The sequence below is a fragment of the Podarcis melisellensis genome, assembly GCF_964234715.1.
Source record: "Podarcis melisellensis genome assembly, chromosome: 3".
Lineage (NCBI taxonomy): Eukaryota > Metazoa > Chordata > Lepidosauria > Squamata > Lacertidae > Podarcis > Podarcis melisellensis.
Genome location: NC_138530.1, coordinates 36,884,116 through 36,903,462, shown reverse-complemented (window position 1 = coordinate 36,903,462; position 19,347 = coordinate 36,884,116). Strand labels below are relative to the sequence as shown.

Below are 19,347 nucleotides of genomic sequence, written 5' to 3'. Positions count from 1 at the left end.
CAGGCTCCACCCCACCACCTGAGTCTGCCTGCAAGCAGATACAATATTTATACAGAGAATGAGTCATCTTCACGAGGAGTCACAGTGATTCAGCATGCCCAAATGATTCTGCAGCTTTTCAGCATTTCACAACATTTCTAGACTCCTTTACTGCTTCCGCTCTCAAATATCTTTGTCATATGACATTCAAGGAGTCGGGTATCCCATCAAAGGGTTGGGTGTTTGTGGGTGTGTGCTTCTGTCCAGACACCCAGATGAGAGCTGATGGACCATAGCACCCCCAAAATGGTGATCTTGGGGGCGGGAGTTGCCCCAATTTGATGTACATCATAAGATGATTATTAACCCTGCCAAATAAACAACAAGCGGATGTGTTGATTGATTCAGGATACACACCCAATGCCTGCGCCAAAAGCTGCTGACATCTGTAATCAATGAAGTTGTGGCCTGTTTATATTCCAGTTTGTTGTCTTGTGTTTCTTGCAACTTCACCACGCCTCACCCCTGCTGCCCATGACTTCAATGCGCCTGGGCCCACAACATTCTCTGTTATTTATTTTAGGTGCAAGAGTGAGCATTGAAGGGACAGTACAGCTGAAAAAAATAGATTATATTGACTTCAGTAAATTCCAGTCTTTTGAGCAAGTGACAGCAGCAGCTGCTAATCCTGATACTGTTCATCAATTAGAGGAAGTGCTTATGATATGGTATAAGCAAATTGAGCAAGTAAGTTTCTTTTTGTATTTTAGCTACGAAGAACCAGGAATTCTCCAGTATATATGGAGCACTGTAAATGCCATGTTTATATGTGTATTACATTTACTTGGAAAAACTGCAAGGTGATGTGAAATTCAATGGCTACATTCTATACATAGTTTAAAACAAAACATCGTTTAGAAATCATATCTTGTATTTTTATATTGTTGTGCTTCTTATTCTATTTTACTTTGTTGTGATTGTTTTACTGAAGGGCAGCCTAAAAAGGGAAGGGAAGCCTGGAAATGTTTAAAATAAAATAGAATAATTAATTGGCTGGAACTTGCTTTGGCAGCTCCCACAGCCAAAGACACAGATTGCTGTTCATTTTTAACATGACTTGCATGTTTCATTCTTGAAAATGTTGTAACTTGGGGGAAAAAGTGTTTTGAACATGGCTGGTTCCCCTTTGCACCCCCAAACAGTTTCTTTGGATTGTCAGCTATTGCCATTTCCACATGGCAGTTTCTTGTGGACTTAGGGTGTACACATTGCCCGCTTAAAATGCAGTTCTTTTTCCTAATTTGGATAGGAGCCGGCTTGCGGGAAAATGCATCAAAACACATTTCATAGGAAATAACAGGATAGAACAGCAATGGGAAGCACATTGGTTGCAGAGTATTGTTTGCACATGCATGCAGGTTTTTGCAGCAGCATCGACCTGACATTGTCTTCATCAAAACGCTGCCTCGTATTATTTAATCTGAATCTACTGTTTGTGTGGAAATCCAATAAATAAATAAATAATCAGTGGAAACAGTAAATCCATATTAAATTGGGGGGAGGGGGAGGGGGATATGGGCTGGAATTTTGTTGAGTACAACAGTACGTATGTACGAGCAGCATAGTGTCTACATTAAGCTGCATTTGAATTAAGTTATCTCAGTATCAGCAGGTGTGAATGAGTATGACAGTGTAGTTATATTTACTAATGAAAATGCATAAATAAATGTGCCAGGTGCCATTATACTCCAGCAATAAAGACTACTGGTGGGGGGGGGCAGGAGTAAGGACTGAGAAAACAATGTGCAAGTTAAATTAGAAAAGCTGAATTTCATCCAGTTTGCACCCATCAGCATCTGTGACCAGCCCTTATGTTTTCATTGCAGGAAATGGAATATTGACAGAGCTTATAATGGCTATGTAGAATGTGAAATTTATGACCAAGTGATAAGCTCTTTCTGTATACGTAACACTCTTTCTTTTCAGGTGTTGATTGAGAGTGAACAGATGAGAAAGGAAGCTGATGACTCAGGTCCTCTGACCGAACTAGAACACTGGAAGCGTATGTCTGCTAAGTTTAATTTTATTATTGAACAGATCAAAGGACAAAATTGCAAGGCTGTCATAAATGTCCTAAATGTTGCACGCTCCAAAATAATAAAGGTAATTCTAATTTATTCTTTAATAAGAAATTATTTCATTGCTTTAAAATGTATGTGTGTGTTATAAATTTTGTTTAATGACACTGTGTCTGTGGCATCCTTTTGTCACAGCTATTATTATTATTATTATTATTATTATTATTACACCCATCTTTCACTCTAAGGTCCTAGGGTGGGTTAGAATAATTTAAAATGCAGCACAGCATTAAAAACAGTTTAGAACAATTGGCAATCACAAAAATAGGGTGAGTCCTAAAATATGCATCTCAAAGGCTAGGTATGCCACATATGTAGGACTATATTTTATCAAACCAATTTAATTAATTCAGAGTAACTGCCACTGCCTGGTTTAGTTCTGTAACTACTATTATAACCCTTCATAGGAACATAGACGCAAAAGGTTCCTTTGCCACCATTTAGCTACAATTTTAAAAATCTGTTATGTTTATTGCATTAATGTACAGCAGAGTGATTATATCAACTGGCATGATAATTTACAATGTGACCTCTATACAGGATTGGTAGGCATAGTTTCATTCCATGTGATGTGGGACTTACAGGGAGAGGGAGAGGGGAGGGGCTGCTTTTGCACAACGATGCCAGGTATGTAAGACCTCTCCCACCATTTCCATGCCCTGGAAGGAAAGGTAAGAATCTCAGATGTACACACCTGGGCTTTCCTATGAATCCAACAAGTCTACAGTTCTCAAGTCAGAGAGAACCTGGCATGGAGGAAAACACATTAAACAGCAGCATTTCACAAGAAACTACAGAAAACCCTTGAATTGTGGCTAACGCCATGTGTACACAAATTCATAAACTAGCAGTAGGAGCACTGGAGTCAGAGTAAATCTTAATGTGTACATAGCTATGACAAACATAAGACTCTCCCAGAGTCCAGCTTTCTATCTACTGTGTTAAAGCAGCTTCTATTGGCATGAGATAAATTCTAGAAAATAATTTATAGGAGAAAATGTTGTTAACTAGCATGTATTGGGGGGGGGGGGAAGGTTTTCAGAGTATATTTTGTCCGTGTGGTTTGAATGTAATTCAATTTCTACTTTGTGAATTTTTCACATTTTATGTTGTTACACTAACCTGTTCCATAATTTTTTACTCTAGCTGTGGAGAGAATTGGATGCCAGAATAACAGATACAGCAAATGAATCAAAAGATAATGTGAGGTATTTGTACACCCTTGAAAAAGTTTGCCAGCCGCTTTATAACTATGATTTAGTAAGTACTGGTTTTTTAAATTCATATAATGTTACTTTTCTCATTAGACTTGCATGTAATGAATGGCTTTAGGATGTGTGTCAAAAAGCAGTACATATAAAATTGAGCATATTTAAATACCACCCAGACTGTATTTTTTTAACCACAAAGTAACCTTTAGGGCTAGCTATCCAAACAAAATATAGCAACACAACTTAGAAAGGCTTGGTGGCGGTGTAGAATGGAAAGGTTTGCAAAGGCTAAGCTGTAGGCAGCAGTCTGAGATGAACTGGGAGCTAGGTGGGGGTGGGGTGCATGTGTGTTGTCAGAGTCAAGGGATGAAGCCAGAAGAGGTATTGTCCAAAGAACAAGTCCTGACTGAAGGGCAAACCAGGAGGTGGGACTAAAGAGGACAGAAGAGGAAGTGAGGATTAAAGGACAAACCTGGAAGCAAAACCAAAGAACAGGCCATGAGGTCATTTCCCCCAGGCTCTGCTCACCTGGCCTACACCAGGCATCATATCTAACATCAGGTGTGGGGCAGGTAAAGCCAAAAATGGGCTTTGCAGGCAGCACTGAAAAGCTGATGGGTGGTACCTGCAAACCTCTTCGCCTTTGTGTATGTGGTTTGGTTTCAAGTGACCCAAGCAAAGGAAGCTCTCTTCTGAAGTTGGGATTCACACACAGGTCAGCTGATTGGCAGCGCCTGCAAACCCCTGAGCCTTTTGCCCATGCACTTTGATTCCAAGCTGGTAAGGGAAAATGCTTCACTTGACATCATTGTGGTATCAGGTGATTGACATGCAGGTGGTTCTGTCACCTGTCAAAGTGGCCTATGGAGGTTGGAGGAGGATCCTGCCCACCAGTGGGATAAGCTTCCTCACATGTGCCAAAGAGCAAGCCAGAGGTCAGGATCAAAGAACAGCCAAAGTGTTATGTACTGAGTTGAATAGGATCCAAAATGCAGCAGTCTGATTGGTCCACAGGAGCCACCCAATTCAGCTCCAGGTGGAAGTGAATCCGCAACCTGATTGGCCTACAGGAGAATCCCGGAATTAGCCAATCACGTGGGGTCCATTGTGTAAATAATGTATATAAAGCAGACATTCTGGGGGAACTTCCATTCCTCCTCACCACTATGAGCTGAATAAAGAGCATGAAATCCACTCTCGACTCTGAGTATACTGTATTTCGCAAAGGATACAGGAATGCATCAAAGTTGAATTGGAAGATGAAACCCTTTTCACACCTTATGTCCAGCAGGATGCAGTGGGCAGCCTGGGTGGGCAGACTCAGTTCAAGGCCTGAGATTATTTCACTGCCTTGGTGGGTGCTACCACTGATAGTTCAGTGGCAGCTGCACACAGATACCAAGGCTGTCCAAGTTCAACCTCTTCTGCGAGCTCTCCAAGATGGGAGGATACTGCAAAATATAAACACGCAGCTTTCTATCATGCCTTTTCTTATTATCTGCATGGTGCTTTCAGTCATGTTCTATGCAAAGGTGAGAAAATGGCCCACCACTATGGTATGACTGAAAGGCACTAGCAGACAACTGTAGCAAGAAACTCAATCAGTTAATGTCTTGGGAAATAATTTTAGTGGTAGGGGTTGAAGCTGATTTCCCCAACTGAGGCTGAAATTACTGCTTTAAGAGGTGAAAGGTGACAAATAAGCAGGTAAATAAGGTGTATTTTATTGAGCTTTAACGGCCATTCAGAGCTCTCCCCTTGCCTCCATTAATGATCATTATTACTATTCAAAAGTTGCTTTCCTACTTCACATTTTACTACACACCTGTCAGCCATGAAGTTTCTCTGATTGCCAGCCCATGCAACCTTGTGACTACACTTGAGCTGCCCCAATTGAACATGGTGATGAGTTTTTGGTTTTCTTCCGAATATAATCCTATGATTTCATATCTGAAGAGTCAGTGTCACATTTTGAGTGAGGGCAGTGCTGTTAACATTGAGAAATAGTTGCTTCCCTGAGTTGTTGAATACTATCCTGGGCTCCATTCAGATGTAACCCTACGTCATAAACCATGGTGAAGCAAATCGGTTTGTGCTGGTGCACACAGACTGAGGTCTCCTGCTTCGGTTCCTCTCCTCCTCCAGAAGGGAAACAAACCACAGTCAGCGATTGCCTTAGCATGCTGTCTGAACCACAAGTTTTATTTCATTCCAAACAAATCGTGATCTGAACCTAGGGTTGTTCTTGGCTTCTTGGTTGTGATTTGTTTGGGAGAAATAAACCCACAAACACTAGAGGAAGGAAGGAGCAAAGCAGGGATGCACAAACTGCACGCACCAGCGCATGACAATAGCAGCTTGCTGGGTGGAGCAGAGCAACTACGCCATCTTCCTGGCAAGCAGGTTGCTGTTGTTTACTAGGAGGGAGAGGAATAAAGCAGCGGGGAGGTCAGTGTGGTGCCTGTGTGCCACATTAGCTCTGCTGGTGCATCTGTGACTTAGCAGTGCATCTGAGCGCAACCTTTATGTAAATGGGGCAGTGGCCATTATCCTGAAACATGAAGGTCTGTGGGATGGAGCATCAGTGGTGATGGCAGAAGGGAAGAACCGAGTCCAGAAGTACACATTGCACATGCAGAGGATACACACAGAGCACTCCAGTACTTCTCTGTTCAGTTATTTAGCCCGTTCACAAGAGAGACACCTGTTTCCTGCTTTTCGTCACCCCAGCTGGTAGTTTAAAGCATCTTGTCTCACATCATGAATTTATCTAATTCTACAAAATGTTTGTTTCAGGTTTCCATGGCCCACGGAATACAGAACTTGATTAACGCTATCCGAATGATTCATAGTGTTTCAAGATACTATAACACTTCTGAGAGAATGACGTCACTGTTTATAAAAGTAGGTGAAGATGTGTATTTAAATTTAAAGGAGCAGATTTCCCCCCAGAATGCAAAATGAGAGAATCAGGTGCTTTACGTAAAGTAATCCCACACACTCTAGCCGACTGAGCTAACTGCCAAACCCTCTTTGCCAGTTGTCAACTTGCTTGCTCATTCTCCCTCCTCCTCAGTGCTGAACTTCCTTATATTGCATTATGGTTGTGGTACGTCAGATCTTTCCATTTACAGCACATGTTTCATGGAGGAGAGGGAGAGGGAGAGGGAGAGAGAGAAAGAGAGAGAGAGAGAGTCTCAGGAAGACCACACAGAAGTCAGGGAAGAGAGGGGAATAGAGATGCATGGGAGAAAAGCTGCGGGTGGAAGAGAGTAAATGTGTCTCATATGTTGACGGGGGAAGTAGTTACACTTCATCCTTGTCCTTTCCCTCCATAACATGGGGTCTCTTCCATGGCTGCTCTTTCCACAGAAGATGGCTCATGCAATTTCCCTTCAGAATAAAAATTTGCTTGTGCCACACCTAATTTTTTAGTGATAAGAAATACCTTGGGAAACAAAAAGAAACAACTCCTAGCAGTGCTTGAATTATAACACAAAATGCAGCTACTTCATAATATGATTGTGGGGCATCCAGAAAGGATAAAACAATAGCATGTTTATTGTAATAATGTATTATTCTCAAAATAACAAGTATTATTCTCAGTATATAATGATAACCAAGCCTATTATATATGTACACAAATGCACTGAGAGGTGGGAGCTTGCTTTTGCCAGGAAAGCTCATTTATATTAGGTCCAATTTGAGGCAAACTCTCCTCTCCTCATCAACACAAAGCAGCCTTTCTCTTTTCTGATCTTTCATATTGAGTCAGAGTTGAAAATCCCTGTTCACAACAATATGTCATGGAGAGCTGTAGAGGAATAGCCAGCGTTCTTGCTCTCATTTTGAAAAGATACCTATCCATATTCTGTAAATAAAAAATATTATTTTGATACTACACTGCACTGAAATGTTAAAATGTTTCTTTGATTGCCCTTGGATCTTCTCGTCAAACTTGACATACTTTTCTGCCACACCAGTATGGCACACTGCACCCTTTGAGAACCTCTGTCATAGACAGATAGTTTGCAGTCAGGGCTTTTTTTCAGCCAGAACTCACCGGAACTCAGTTCCAGCACCTCTCAGGTGGGTGCCATTGCCATGATAAGAAAACAAGGGAAGCATTTGTGGTAAGTTCTGGCACTTCTTCTAGAAAAATAGCACTGTATACAGCATATATTTTCCCTTCTATTCTAACAATTCTGACATAATGTTTTCTCTGTCTTTTTGTACGATAGGTTACAAATCAAATGGTAACAGCATGTAAGGCATATATTACTGATGGAGGTTTTAATCGTGTATGGGAACAGGAGACTCCTATAGTAATTAAGAAAATTCAGGTTTGTGTGGCAACAGTGCATGATTTCAGTAGGCGTTACAACTGCTCCCTGCAGATGTTTTTTCTGAAAGTGTGTATGTGTGCATATATTATAATGATTGTATTTTTGTTGTGCAGTAAGACTCTGGTTTTCATTCTCAATAAGCTACTATAGTGTATTCTCATTACATCTATTAGTATAGTATATGTATAGTATAATAATTTACATGCTCCTTTTATATTTGAAAAATTCTGATTGTTCTATCTTAGCAGATTTTGCTTCCTAATTAGGTCTCGGGGGATTTGTCTCAGTACAGCACTCTGTGGTTTGGTTTTTACACTAGGAAATGAAAAGAAATTAATTTTGAATTGTTACAAAATAGGAAGCATTTTGTCATCATTTCCCCTTAATTAGCGAGAAACGTTCAGCAGTCAGGGCAGGAGAGGGAAGAACACTCATCATATAAGCTAAGAAAACTTTCTCCACAAAACTCCCACTGCTTGCCCACGTGAGCAAAAATAAATTTAGGTCTCTTCACATTTCAGTAGATGACAACCATTAAAGCTATATGAAATATTAATTTTGCATATAAAAATGCAAAGACAAATTCTAATTGGGTAGTGCCACGTACACAGGAAAAACAACTGTAAATGGTAGGATTTTTTTCTTGCAATAATTGGAATATTGAATTGATTTATTGAATTTCTGTCCTGCCCACGCAGAGGGCTAAAGGGACAGCTTATAGCTGTAGGCAGCCTGCCTAATAAACCTTTCTTTCTTGCTTGCTTGCTGGTACTAATTGCTATCTATTTGTTCTTAGGACTGTATTTTTCTGTTTAAAGAGTATCAGAAGAGTTTTCATAAAACAAGAAAACAAATTTTGGAGACTTCAGGGGAGAAGACATTCGAAGTCTCTGAGATGTATATTTTTGGCAAATTTGAAGCTTTCTGCAAAAGGCTAGAAAAGGTACGAGTGCTTCAAAAACCTGTTTTAAGAATAAAACACCATGTATTTAAATGTAATAGATTTCAGCCTATTACATAAAGGATCACATTAACATAAGTCGAGGAGTTCATTAAGGTGTTGGTGGTTATCTTCTTTGAGGGTTGGGAACTACCTTCTGTTGTCACAATCTAGAGTTTAAACCAATGCTCCCAGTTCTTTCAGGTACATTTTGTCCAACTGTAAAGTAAAGGTAAAGGTACCCCTGCCCGTATGGGCCAGTCTTGACAGACTCTAGGGTTGTGCGCTCATCTCACTCTAGAGGCCGGGAGCCAGCGCTGTCCGCAGACACTTCCGGGTCACGTGGCCAGCATGGCGAACCAGCACCAGAGCAGCATGCGGAAACGCCGTTTATCTTCCCGATATAAAGTGGTACCTATTTATCTACTTGCACTTAAGGGTGCTTTCGAACTGCTAGGTGGGCAGGAGCTGGGACCGAACGATGGGAGCTCACCCCGTTGCGGGGATTCGAACCGCCGACCATGCGATCGGCAAGTCCTAGGCGCTGAGGTTTTACCCACAGTGCCACCCGTAGTTTGGGCCAAACACACACTGGGGTGGTAAAATGATATAAGAGTTGTAATACTTTAGACTGTGGTTGTGGGATGTGTGGAAATCCCTTCAAAGAGAAAACTTCATGTCAGTGAGAAGAGTTCTAACCTAGTATTTGTGACATGGTAATCCTACCAAGCCTTTGACTTATTAATATTCTACAGCCTTTTAAATATATTTGTGGGATGGAGGGGTATTACTTTGTTTTGTTTTTGTTTTCACTACTTATTTTGTGCTTCTATCCTGTATTTTTATCTTGTGAGCTGCCCTGGTATCTTTGGATGAAGGGCAGTACAAAAATTTAATAAATCATAAAAATAAAAATTACAGGAGTCCATTATCTTTATAGTGAAAAATACCCCCCTATTTTAGATTACAGAGATGATAACCATAGTTCAAACCTTTTCTGCGCTGAGTATGTCCACCATTGAAGGAATTGATATTATGGCAATTAAGTTCAAAAACATCTACCAAAGCGTTCAAAAGAAAAAATACGATATTCTTGACCCACGGAAAACAGAGTTTGATGTGGATTTTGCAGATTTCATGACAAAAATCGAAAATTTAGAGGTAAGTAACATAACTACTGATTAAGTGATAGAAATTGTTGGTGTTTTTGAGATTTAAGTCATACTGAGAGAATTAAATCTGATAAATTAACTTAAGTCCATTTATTTCACCGGATCTACTTGGCATCTTATTGGAGTATGAGTAATGTTGGATATCACCCATACACTTTTCATATTTAATTAAGATTCTGTCAGTTATATACATTTATAAATTCCAGTGTATCCTTACTTCCTAAATAGGAGTGGTCCTCTCAAAGAGTCAGCCATGCTTTTCTGGTTTGGGGGGCTTTCCCCCCTAAAGCATAATTTTTGCCTGCAAATATGGAGGGGTGCCCCTGACTGTAGCAACTGACTCCCTTCCTCCTCCCAAATCCCTGTTTGGGTGCCCTGTGTATTGGCGCAGAGGGCACCCACTTTATCCAGCTCTTCTGTTTTGTTTAATCTGTTCTGTGCTGCTTTTGTTTAGAATTGTTTTACTTTAAGATTGCATGGTTATATTGCTGTAACCTGCCCTGAGACGTTATGGTGGGTGAGAAATCTTACATATAAATAAATGAAATAAATACTAATTATTTTGCCTCTTGTTATCTGTGTAGAAAACCCACAGCTAATTATTTAGGCTGCAGTCCTAAACACATCTACTGTACTTAGGAGAAACTCCAGCTGTCTTCAGCGGGCTTACTCACAGATAAGTGGGATTCCAGCCTCAGTTGCTGCCATTAAATGTTTCATTTTTTTATTTAGGTCCAGATACAGACATTTATGGCTGGTTGTTTTGGACGAATCTTGTCTTCACAACATGCTCTCCAGCTCCTTCAAAGGTATGGCAAACATGTTTAGGAAATACTTTAAATTAGAGGAACTAGCAGGCTTTTTCAAACACGCAGTGCAGTCCAGACTGCACAGTTGGGTGATAGTTAAGCATATGCAATTCTAGAAAGATCATGCTGTTTCTCTTGCACATCTTTCAAACAATACATTCCCTCTTCTCTAAAATACAGTTGAGCTATAAAAGAAAAGGTGTCACGTGCCAGTTTACTTCTCATTTCCTTTGTAGCACAGTTAACACCACCATCTGAAGCAAAGTAGATTATATCCTTGTGGCTTCTATTTACTAAGAAGGCTCCAGGACAATTATCACATAATATTTGGCTTACTGGAGAATAATGTCACTGCAGGGTGAACATCTTTAACGTGAGGAAGGTGCTTCCACTGGATGGATAGCCATGTAGTGAAAGCTGCTTCACATTGTAGCTAAACTGGTGATAACAATGCGGTTTGCTGTGGTGACCAGGTAAAACTCAAAAGGGAAATGCACACCTCCAAACACTTTGAGGGCACATGCTGGGCAGTCACAATTAGCTATGGCTCCCTGGCTTATCTTAATTTCAGATTTGGTGGTGTGACTTTTCCCTTCACAGATGAGCAGCAAATGTCATTTTAACACTTTGGCCACAGCAAACAGAATTACTATGAATTTTTAATCTTCATTGGAAGCCGGCCAGAGTGGCTGGGGAAACCCAGCCAATATTAAATAAATAAATAAATAAATAAATAATAGACGAGGAAGAAATGGTTCCCCTCTGCTAATCATGGGTGACTAGATAGGTTGGAGAGGGCAGCACATTTTATGTAGTAATAATAATAATTCTTTCTTCCTCGTCTCTTTCTCACACAACATAACTTCCATGATGCTGTAGACTTTTTTTTTTATAATAATCTATTAAATTTTCAAAATGTTACAAATGACAGAACGGAAAAGAAACAAAGAAGTAAGAAGAAAGTAAAAAGACCAGAGAAGAAAACAAAAAACAACAAAGAAGGTTTCCACCTTTTAAACTCATTTTCCTTAACTTCTTTTCAAAGCTTCCCCACGTCTCCCCTTATTGTATTCCATCTTCAGTTGTTTATTCAAGCAAGTTTTCCCCTTAGTATCCTGAAACATAGTTTATTTAAAATCGCTTATCCCTAGTTTAGTTAAGATAATTTTTTATAATAGAGTTAAACTTTAATTCATTGTTATACCTTAGCCATTTATTAAAATATATACCTTAACCCTATATATAGAGAAGATACAAAAATGTAAGAGTAGAGCTAAAGAAGATAAAACAAAGAAAGAAAAAATATATATATACCTTTCCTAAGGTTGCCACTATTTCCCCTCCACGAATTCCCCATTCTTAAAATAATAAAAAACCTATAATTTTTATACTCCTAAAACAAAGAAAAAACAGACCCCCTTCAGACTGTTAGGTCCCACCCTTCCCTCCCCGGTTTCAATCCCTAACCAAAATCCATTTAGTCCATCTTTTTAGCCTGGTGATCTTACGTCCGAGGCACGCAAATCTCTCTCAGTCCCTTTCAGCCGGTTTCTTCGAAAGTCTCTCATGCTTAGCACCCAGGGTCGGAGATGTATTTCCTCAATGCTGACCGTGATTCTTCCAATGAGACCTACTTGTTTACAGATGGTGCTCCAACGCTGTTTCAAAAATCTATATGTCCCAATTAGTCCGACTTTCACCTTGGTCAATTTAAGGTTCTTCTTAGCAGGTCTCCAGTTCTCTTTTCTCTTCTGTATCATCTCAGCCATCCCTTCTTTCAGCTCCTCCTGCTTGGCAGATGTCTTCTCCTCCTCAATCTTTAGTTCTTTTTCTTGTCCAGCTGCCTGTGTTTTGAACAATGAGTCCTTTTCCATTTCAGTTGGTATATCTTCAGATAACTTCGGGTTTGAGGGGCTCATAGACAAAACAAGGCCTTTCTCATTCATCTCTAACAACTTTCCCACGAGAGAGGTCAGCTTTTCCGAGCCAGCACGTATTTCCTTATTCCCTGTTTTAGTTCCATTCTTGTAATGTCCAAGAATCCCCTCTAGAGGGATTCTGGTTACTTAATGTTCTTTTCCCTCCGATCCAAAAGTCTGATTTGTTTGTAACAATCTTTCTTTGTTTTCAATATTTTGTAGCGATATAACCGGTTAAAGTTTCAACTTTCAATTCTTCCAACTTTGACAGCTAGTTTGACAGCTGTCAAAGGTTTCTATAAATCCTCAGCAGGCTCTTAGCTCGGTTTACTCCCGGGCTTGAGAAAAGTGGTGCTTAATTCAAACAAATTAAACTCTAGTCCTCCAGCACTTTAGCTTAGTCCCTTTAAATCCGTGGAATTTGTATCTTTATCCAATCCCAGCAGCTCTTCCCGCAACCTTAGTTGACAGGTCCTTGCTTTGAGCTGTTTACAATAGGGGGGAGACGGACTTCCTTTTTTTTCAGCTCCCCCGCTCGTGCCAAATCCAAAGCCAAATATATTGTAATCCAATTTTCAAATTACTCACGGGTTGTTGTTCTTGCTTTTAAGTCCAAATTTAGTAGGAAGAAGTCAGCGCTGACCGAAGAATAGCATGCGGCTTCGCTCGGCAGGGGAAGCGAAGGACTCAAAGCACCACGCCGCTCCCTGGCACCCGATCCTTAGCCTTTAAAAAGGCTCCTTCACGAGTCGGGAGGGCGCTTATGGTGCCCGCCGAGTCACCATGTCCACGGGCTCCGTGCCCGTGGTTTTTAAGGGCCCCTGTGTCGCTGGCACGGCAGGACCCAGCCCCCTGCTAAGCCAATTCCCTCCGGAGCTCGGAGGGAATCCGCCATTAGCCAGTCGCGCCAACCCGGAAGTCGCATGATGCTGTAGACTTAAGTGGTTAGGCACGCTGGGAAATTTATATACAAGTTCAGGATACACATGTGTCTAAATAATACACAGAAGTGGTTTTTTTTATTCATTGCAGTCACAACATACAGAACTATGGTGTTAACAGTAACCTAATAGTAGGTTGACTAACCTTTCAGCGGAGACTGTTGACCGTTTAATCCCTTTAGGTTTCAGAAGCTGAATATGCCATGCCTTCAGCATGAAATCGCACACACAATCGGGCGTATTCTTCAGCATTACGTTGCAGAGCTTGAGGCAACTAAAAAGGTACTTATGATGCAATCCTTAGCATGCCTAATCAAAAGCAAGACCCATTCAGGTCCTTGGGAAATGTTACAAGTGGCCAGCGGGAAGCGACTGGTGCTGTGGTCTACACCACTGAGCCTCTTGCTGATCGAAAGGTCGGCAGTTTGAATCCCTGTGATGGGGTGAGCTCCTGTTGCTCTGTCCCAGCTCCTGCCAACCTAGGAGTTTGAAAGCATGCCAGTGCAAGTAGATGAACAGGTACCACTGCGGTGGGTGGGAAGGTGCGCTCTGGCACTCATCAAGGTGTCCCCTTGCGCCAGAAGCGGTTTAGTCATTCTGGCCACATGACCTGGACAGCTGTCTGTGGACAAACACTGGCTCCCTTGGCTTGAAAGCAAGATGAGCACTGCAACCCCATAGTCGCCTTTGACTGGACTTAACCATCCAGGGGTCCTTTACCTTTACCTTTTACAAGTGGCCAGCAGAGCAGGGCAGCTGGCATGGTGCAGGGACAGTGGTAGGAGCATCAGACTGGCTCCATGGCTGTGCATGTACCATGCCACTGTGCACCTCCTTTTCACATTGGGAAGCCAGGTAAGCAAAGTTTCCCTGTCCTGCCAGTTGCTACCGCTGTCAAGTAAATGTATTTTGGATTGCAATCTTAGTGCATTTACCTTGAGTAGAATCAGCCACCTTTACATGTTAATTTAATCAGTTTTAGTTGCGGAGAATAATTTTATTTGATGGGGGCAAAATGTTAACAGCCGGAGTGTGACTTAGTATTCCCTGGGGTGGTGTTGTTGTTGTTGTTTTGAGGGTGTCATGGTTCTGGTGTGGAATTGTAATAGGAAGAGGGCCTTTATGACAGTTAAAGTGGAGATACATTCAAAAAATTGCATATACGGTAGATAAAAAAGACAAAAATATTAATAGTAGTGGATGGATGGTGAGGCATTTACTTGACCTCCTGGTAGGTGAGTGGCTGCTGCTTACCAGGAGGGTGAGGGCAGCAAGGTGTAAACGTACCAGCAGGAGCAGCAGATTGGCTAAGCTGGTGCGTTTGCATCTCACTGACCTTGCTGGCACCTTGCCCCACCATGCGGTGAGCTACTAACATTAAATATGACCATCCCCTGTAACAATAAACAGTTCCTTTTATTAAAACTTAAAAATAAGTTTAAAAGCTGATGATAAATCAGCTAAATTTTTTTAGCTGACTTACAGCCATAACAATGAAAGATCGGAGAAGCAGAGAAACACTATTTGTATATCTATGTTTTTTGGTAGCATTACAGACTAATTTTTATATTATCTTTGGAAATGCTGGATTATAGATTAATCAGCCTTAAATGGTTTCAGGATGGGGTATTGGAAGTTCTGCCTACAGGAACACAAACCTGCTCATGGACTGCCATTGTAGTCAGATTGGCAAAAACTAGAAACAATCCCTTTCTGGCCATTGTTTATGGAACTTGCACTGAAAGGATGTGCAGCTGGCCACGTTAGTGCTAACTTTTAAAAGGGCATCAAAAATCTATTTTTTTCAGATTTGGCTGAGCTCTTTTATTAAGAAAACTTTGACCTTTTTAGATTGTTGCTTTTAGATTTTTCTAAAATGTATTGAACTTTCTGTTCCAGCTAAAAGCTTTTTAAAATGATGTATTGCTAGTTTTGTTTTGCTGCTTTTAAAATCCATTTTAGCAGTGAAAGTTTCAGTTTTATTTCATTGTATTTTGTAATTTGCTATATTAATTTTGGAAGCTGCCTTGATAGGATATTGTCAGTTCCAAATAGTTACAGAGGTATGTCTCATAGCTAAAGAAGGGATGGAGAACCTGTGGCCCTCCAGATGTTACTGGACTGCAATTCCTGCCATCCCTGACTATTGGCAATGTTTGCTGGGGTTGAAGGGGATTGGGATTCAATGGCACCTGGAGTGCTGCAGGTTTCCCAGCCCTGATATAAAGTATTAGCTGAAGGCATGTTTTAAATTTGACATTTGCTTTATTGCAGCTTTATCAGGCTCAAAAGGAGGATCCTCCCCTGGCTCGAAACATGCCCCCTGTAGCAGGAAAGATACTGTGGGTGAGGCAGCTGTTCAGGCGTATCAGTGAGCCAATCAACTATTTTTATGTAAGTTTCCGATTATCACCCACCTGAAAGTAACATAATCTGTAAACCACAGTCAGCAGCTCAATTACATTGTCTCGCCTCTCTGTGGTCCACTGGCAAGAATACTGCTTGTTAATATCATCTTACTTCAGATCTTCCAGAAAGTGCTGCTGAGTGTGGAATGATGTAGAAGAGTCTGCAGGTGGAGCTGTTTTGCTGAGTTTGAAAGCAATATTGAAAGAAACATCCCAACTCACTAGTATCTAGTGCATATTTCCACAGTTGTTTGATTCTTGTTAGCCATACGTAGCCCTAAATGCCAGGTTGCTGTCACTTTAAAATTTCTCTGTGTGTCTAGAAAACCCAAAGAAGCTGTCGTTATTTTGCTGCAGAGATAAAGGTATCAGGTATCTCAAGAGGAATTTTTTTTAATTTAAAAAAACAACTGTATGACGTGACATTGTGATTTGAGGACCCGATCCCCGCTTGGGGAATAAAGACACGAGGACACAGTATATTAGGTTAATGGGCAAGAAAAGGCCACAACTTTATTGATTACAGCATGTGAGAAGGTATTGGCTTAGGCATTGGACCACGGAACATTAGACTCCACCCACTTGTAGAGGGGTGAGTCTGAGGAGGGGTTAACCACCAGTAGGGGAAGCCTGTTGATGCAAATACAACTATGAGCTCTCCCCTGATGTCACCGAGGGTCGTGCCATGGCCCCCCGCCACACAGGGCATTGGACAGGATCCACAACCGCCGGATTCCTTTAACAGAATACCCAAAAGTGAAGGGGTAGGCAATGGCCACACCTTGCCCTTCCATACACCAACAACACATTCCATTGCCTGACCGCCAATTACTACGAAAGTTGTGATGATTGCTACAAGGTAGGCGAAAAAAACCAAGAGGCTGGTGCCAATTTGCCAATTGGAAAAAACTCCTACCAGGCCCCCTGGGCAACCAGTGCGACCAACCAGAGGTCCATAGCAAGGTCAAACGAGAAGCTATGTACTAAAGGGAGTGGTGGGTGGGTGACTCACGAAAATTGGCAGAGCAATGGCGGGGAGAGCTGGCACGGCCGCATTTGAGCGGCTAGACCACGCCCCCACAGTGGCTCCCAATTGGGTGCCCAGCTGGGAGGCATGGCGCACCAGCGGTGATGGCAGGGCAGGGGGTAGAACGCCCCCTGCGTGATGTGGGAATCGGCTCCCGGTCAGAACCCCTCCCCTCCCCCCCAACAGGAATGCTCATCTTCATTCCTGAAGAAGTATCCCATCTATCCAGGATATAAGAAATGATTAGAGCAGGAGTATATAACCCTCAGTTCAGTAATCTGCTCCGCTCCCCAAGACAACTTTTTCTGGCTCCACAACACCTCACCATTTTTTTTGGGGGGGGGAGGCGTGTTAATGCAGATACTGCCCTGGGATGAGCAGATAAGTCAGTGGCTTGATGCACATGAAAATTACTCCCTCCCTGGTCATCACACTGATCATTTGAAGACCAGTAAGGAGCAAAAAAACCCCATCGGTTGATCTGAATGGATGTATGTGTTGGAATTCTGGCCCGTCCTGAGGTATGTGCCTATCTGTTCAGGCACCGGCTGAATTCCTTAGACCTCCCTCCGGCGACTCCCGGCAGGATAAAACATACGCGAGGTCCGTTCCGGCGATTTTCCTCAGGCTGTGAGGAAAACACACCAACTGCTCCTCTCTCCCCTTTGCTGTCCCCAGGGAGGGGAAAGAAGCAGACAGAAATCTATTTACATCTTTTATTCCTGTCTTTTACTTCAGTACAGAGAAAACATGTCTGCACTCATCAGCAGTTAGAATAAACTCCTCCCATGTACTTCCAGCACAGATCATATGACAAACCCACTGAGCTAACATCCGGTGCTCAGTACAGAATGGACTGCCCCTTTGTTCCCATGGCAACAGTCACAAACTTCCTGTTTGGCTTTCCAGCCACAAGCAGCAGACTTGGCTGCTATAGCCTTTGCTTGCTGCCGCATTGCTGCTTTAGAATAACAGTATGTTGTGTATGTGCATGTGAAAGTGAAAGTGAAAGAGTGGGGTGGCCATGCCCACATTTGGCCACACCCACCATTGGTATGCAGCCCCTGTGATGCTTGGGCAAAAAGAATTATTAGCTACCGTGTGTTACGGGCATATTCACTCTTACCCCCTCTTCATTTTCCATTTTCCTTTTCCAGTGGAGAGCCTAACTACATGTTGCTTTAGGTGTGTGGAGTGCAGCATCTGTGGTTTATAAACTTTCATTTTAAGTTTTCATCAAGAAATCATATAGGGAAGGGTGTGTGTGTTAATTCTTTCTGCCTGTGATCGTGTCAAAAATCCTTTGCAGTGATTGCTTTAGAAAGAGAACTCCTGTTACCGCCCACAGGATCTGTTTTTATAAGGCTAGTTGCCATGTGAGGTGTAATTTTCATCTGTATTACAGCTGGAAAAGGAATGGATTATGCCTGACTGTGCATTGCAGTTCAGAATAAAACTACAGCCCATGCTTAGTATCACTGCATCGTAAACATTTAATGTAATGTGTAGTTAGGTCCTGGATCCCTGACACCTGGAGACGCCTAAACATACTCAGTTCTCACTGGACTGTTTGAGCTTTTTCCTTTCTTTTCCTTTCCTTTCAGTTTACATATTTATATACTACTGTGTACTTGGCTGGGAAGAGGGGAAGTTCTCTAGGAATGCAGACATCACTGTCTTATTTATAGAAGGGTCCAGTTAACTTCAAAACTAGTAGGAACTCAAAACACCTGAGTTGGAAATTATCAATAAAAAACTATCATGTAATAGTTTTCTTTATACCTTTTGGCCAGGATCCAAAAAGATGTTCTATGCGAGTGCAGGATTGAGCCACAAACACAGCCCAAGGTTTCATTAGCTTTGCCTCCAGCATTTCCGAACTGTCAAAAGAGATAAACTACTATGTGTTGTAAAAGTTGCTTATCTATTCAGCAGCGGGAACTGCTGGAGAGAAAGTGAACAAACGCCAGACTGCTTATGCGTTTCTCCTTCATGTATTTATTTGACTTTGGGCCGAGGCATATAAAAGCTGAATTATGATGCTGTCTGTAATTACACTGAAGGAGCACTGGTGCGCATTAACAGCATATGTGTAATATTGAAAGCCTTTTTTTTATCACATTATGCAAGATCATACAGTATGTCTGGGGGCGAAACAGATACCTTCTTCATTAATTTTATTTTTAATTAAAGGACACCGTATTTCATTCACTTACCTTTTTATTATGTATTTCAATATTTCAACAGAAAAATTCAGATATCTTGGCAAGCGCAGAAGGTAAAGCAGTCGTTCGATTATTCAATAGAATTTCCTATGTATTGGTGGAGTTTGAGGTGCTCTTTCACACAGCTTGGATGAAGGAAATTTCACAGCTACAGTATGGTATGTTGCTTGAGCTGCAATGAATATTACTAAATATTCCTCCCACCCTGTTGGCATTGCTCACCAGCCCTGTG

The 19,347-nt window shown here is 41.6% G+C and overlaps 1 protein-coding gene across 1 annotated transcript in view; it reads left to right on the top strand.

Annotated features, from left to right (window-relative positions):
- DNAH8 (dynein axonemal heavy chain 8) overlaps positions 1–19,347 on the top strand; it is a 153,177-nt gene that overhangs the window by 9,737 nt on the left and 124,093 nt on the right. Inside the window, exons 7-17 of the mRNA XM_081903566.1 lie at positions 563–726; positions 1,966–2,142; positions 3,264–3,377; positions 6,125–6,232; positions 7,570–7,671; positions 8,471–8,617; positions 9,578–9,775; positions 10,519–10,595; positions 13,638–13,737; positions 15,730–15,849; positions 19,138–19,273. Of these exons, the coding sequence (XP_081759692.1) occupies positions 563–726; positions 1,966–2,142; positions 3,264–3,377; positions 6,125–6,232; positions 7,570–7,671; positions 8,471–8,617; positions 9,578–9,775; positions 10,519–10,595; positions 13,638–13,737; positions 15,730–15,849; positions 19,138–19,273 (1,443 nt within the window). The remainder of the gene's footprint in view (positions 1–562; positions 727–1,965; positions 2,143–3,263; positions 3,378–6,124; positions 6,233–7,569; positions 7,672–8,470; positions 8,618–9,577; positions 9,776–10,518; positions 10,596–13,637; positions 13,738–15,729; positions 15,850–19,137; positions 19,274–19,347) is intronic.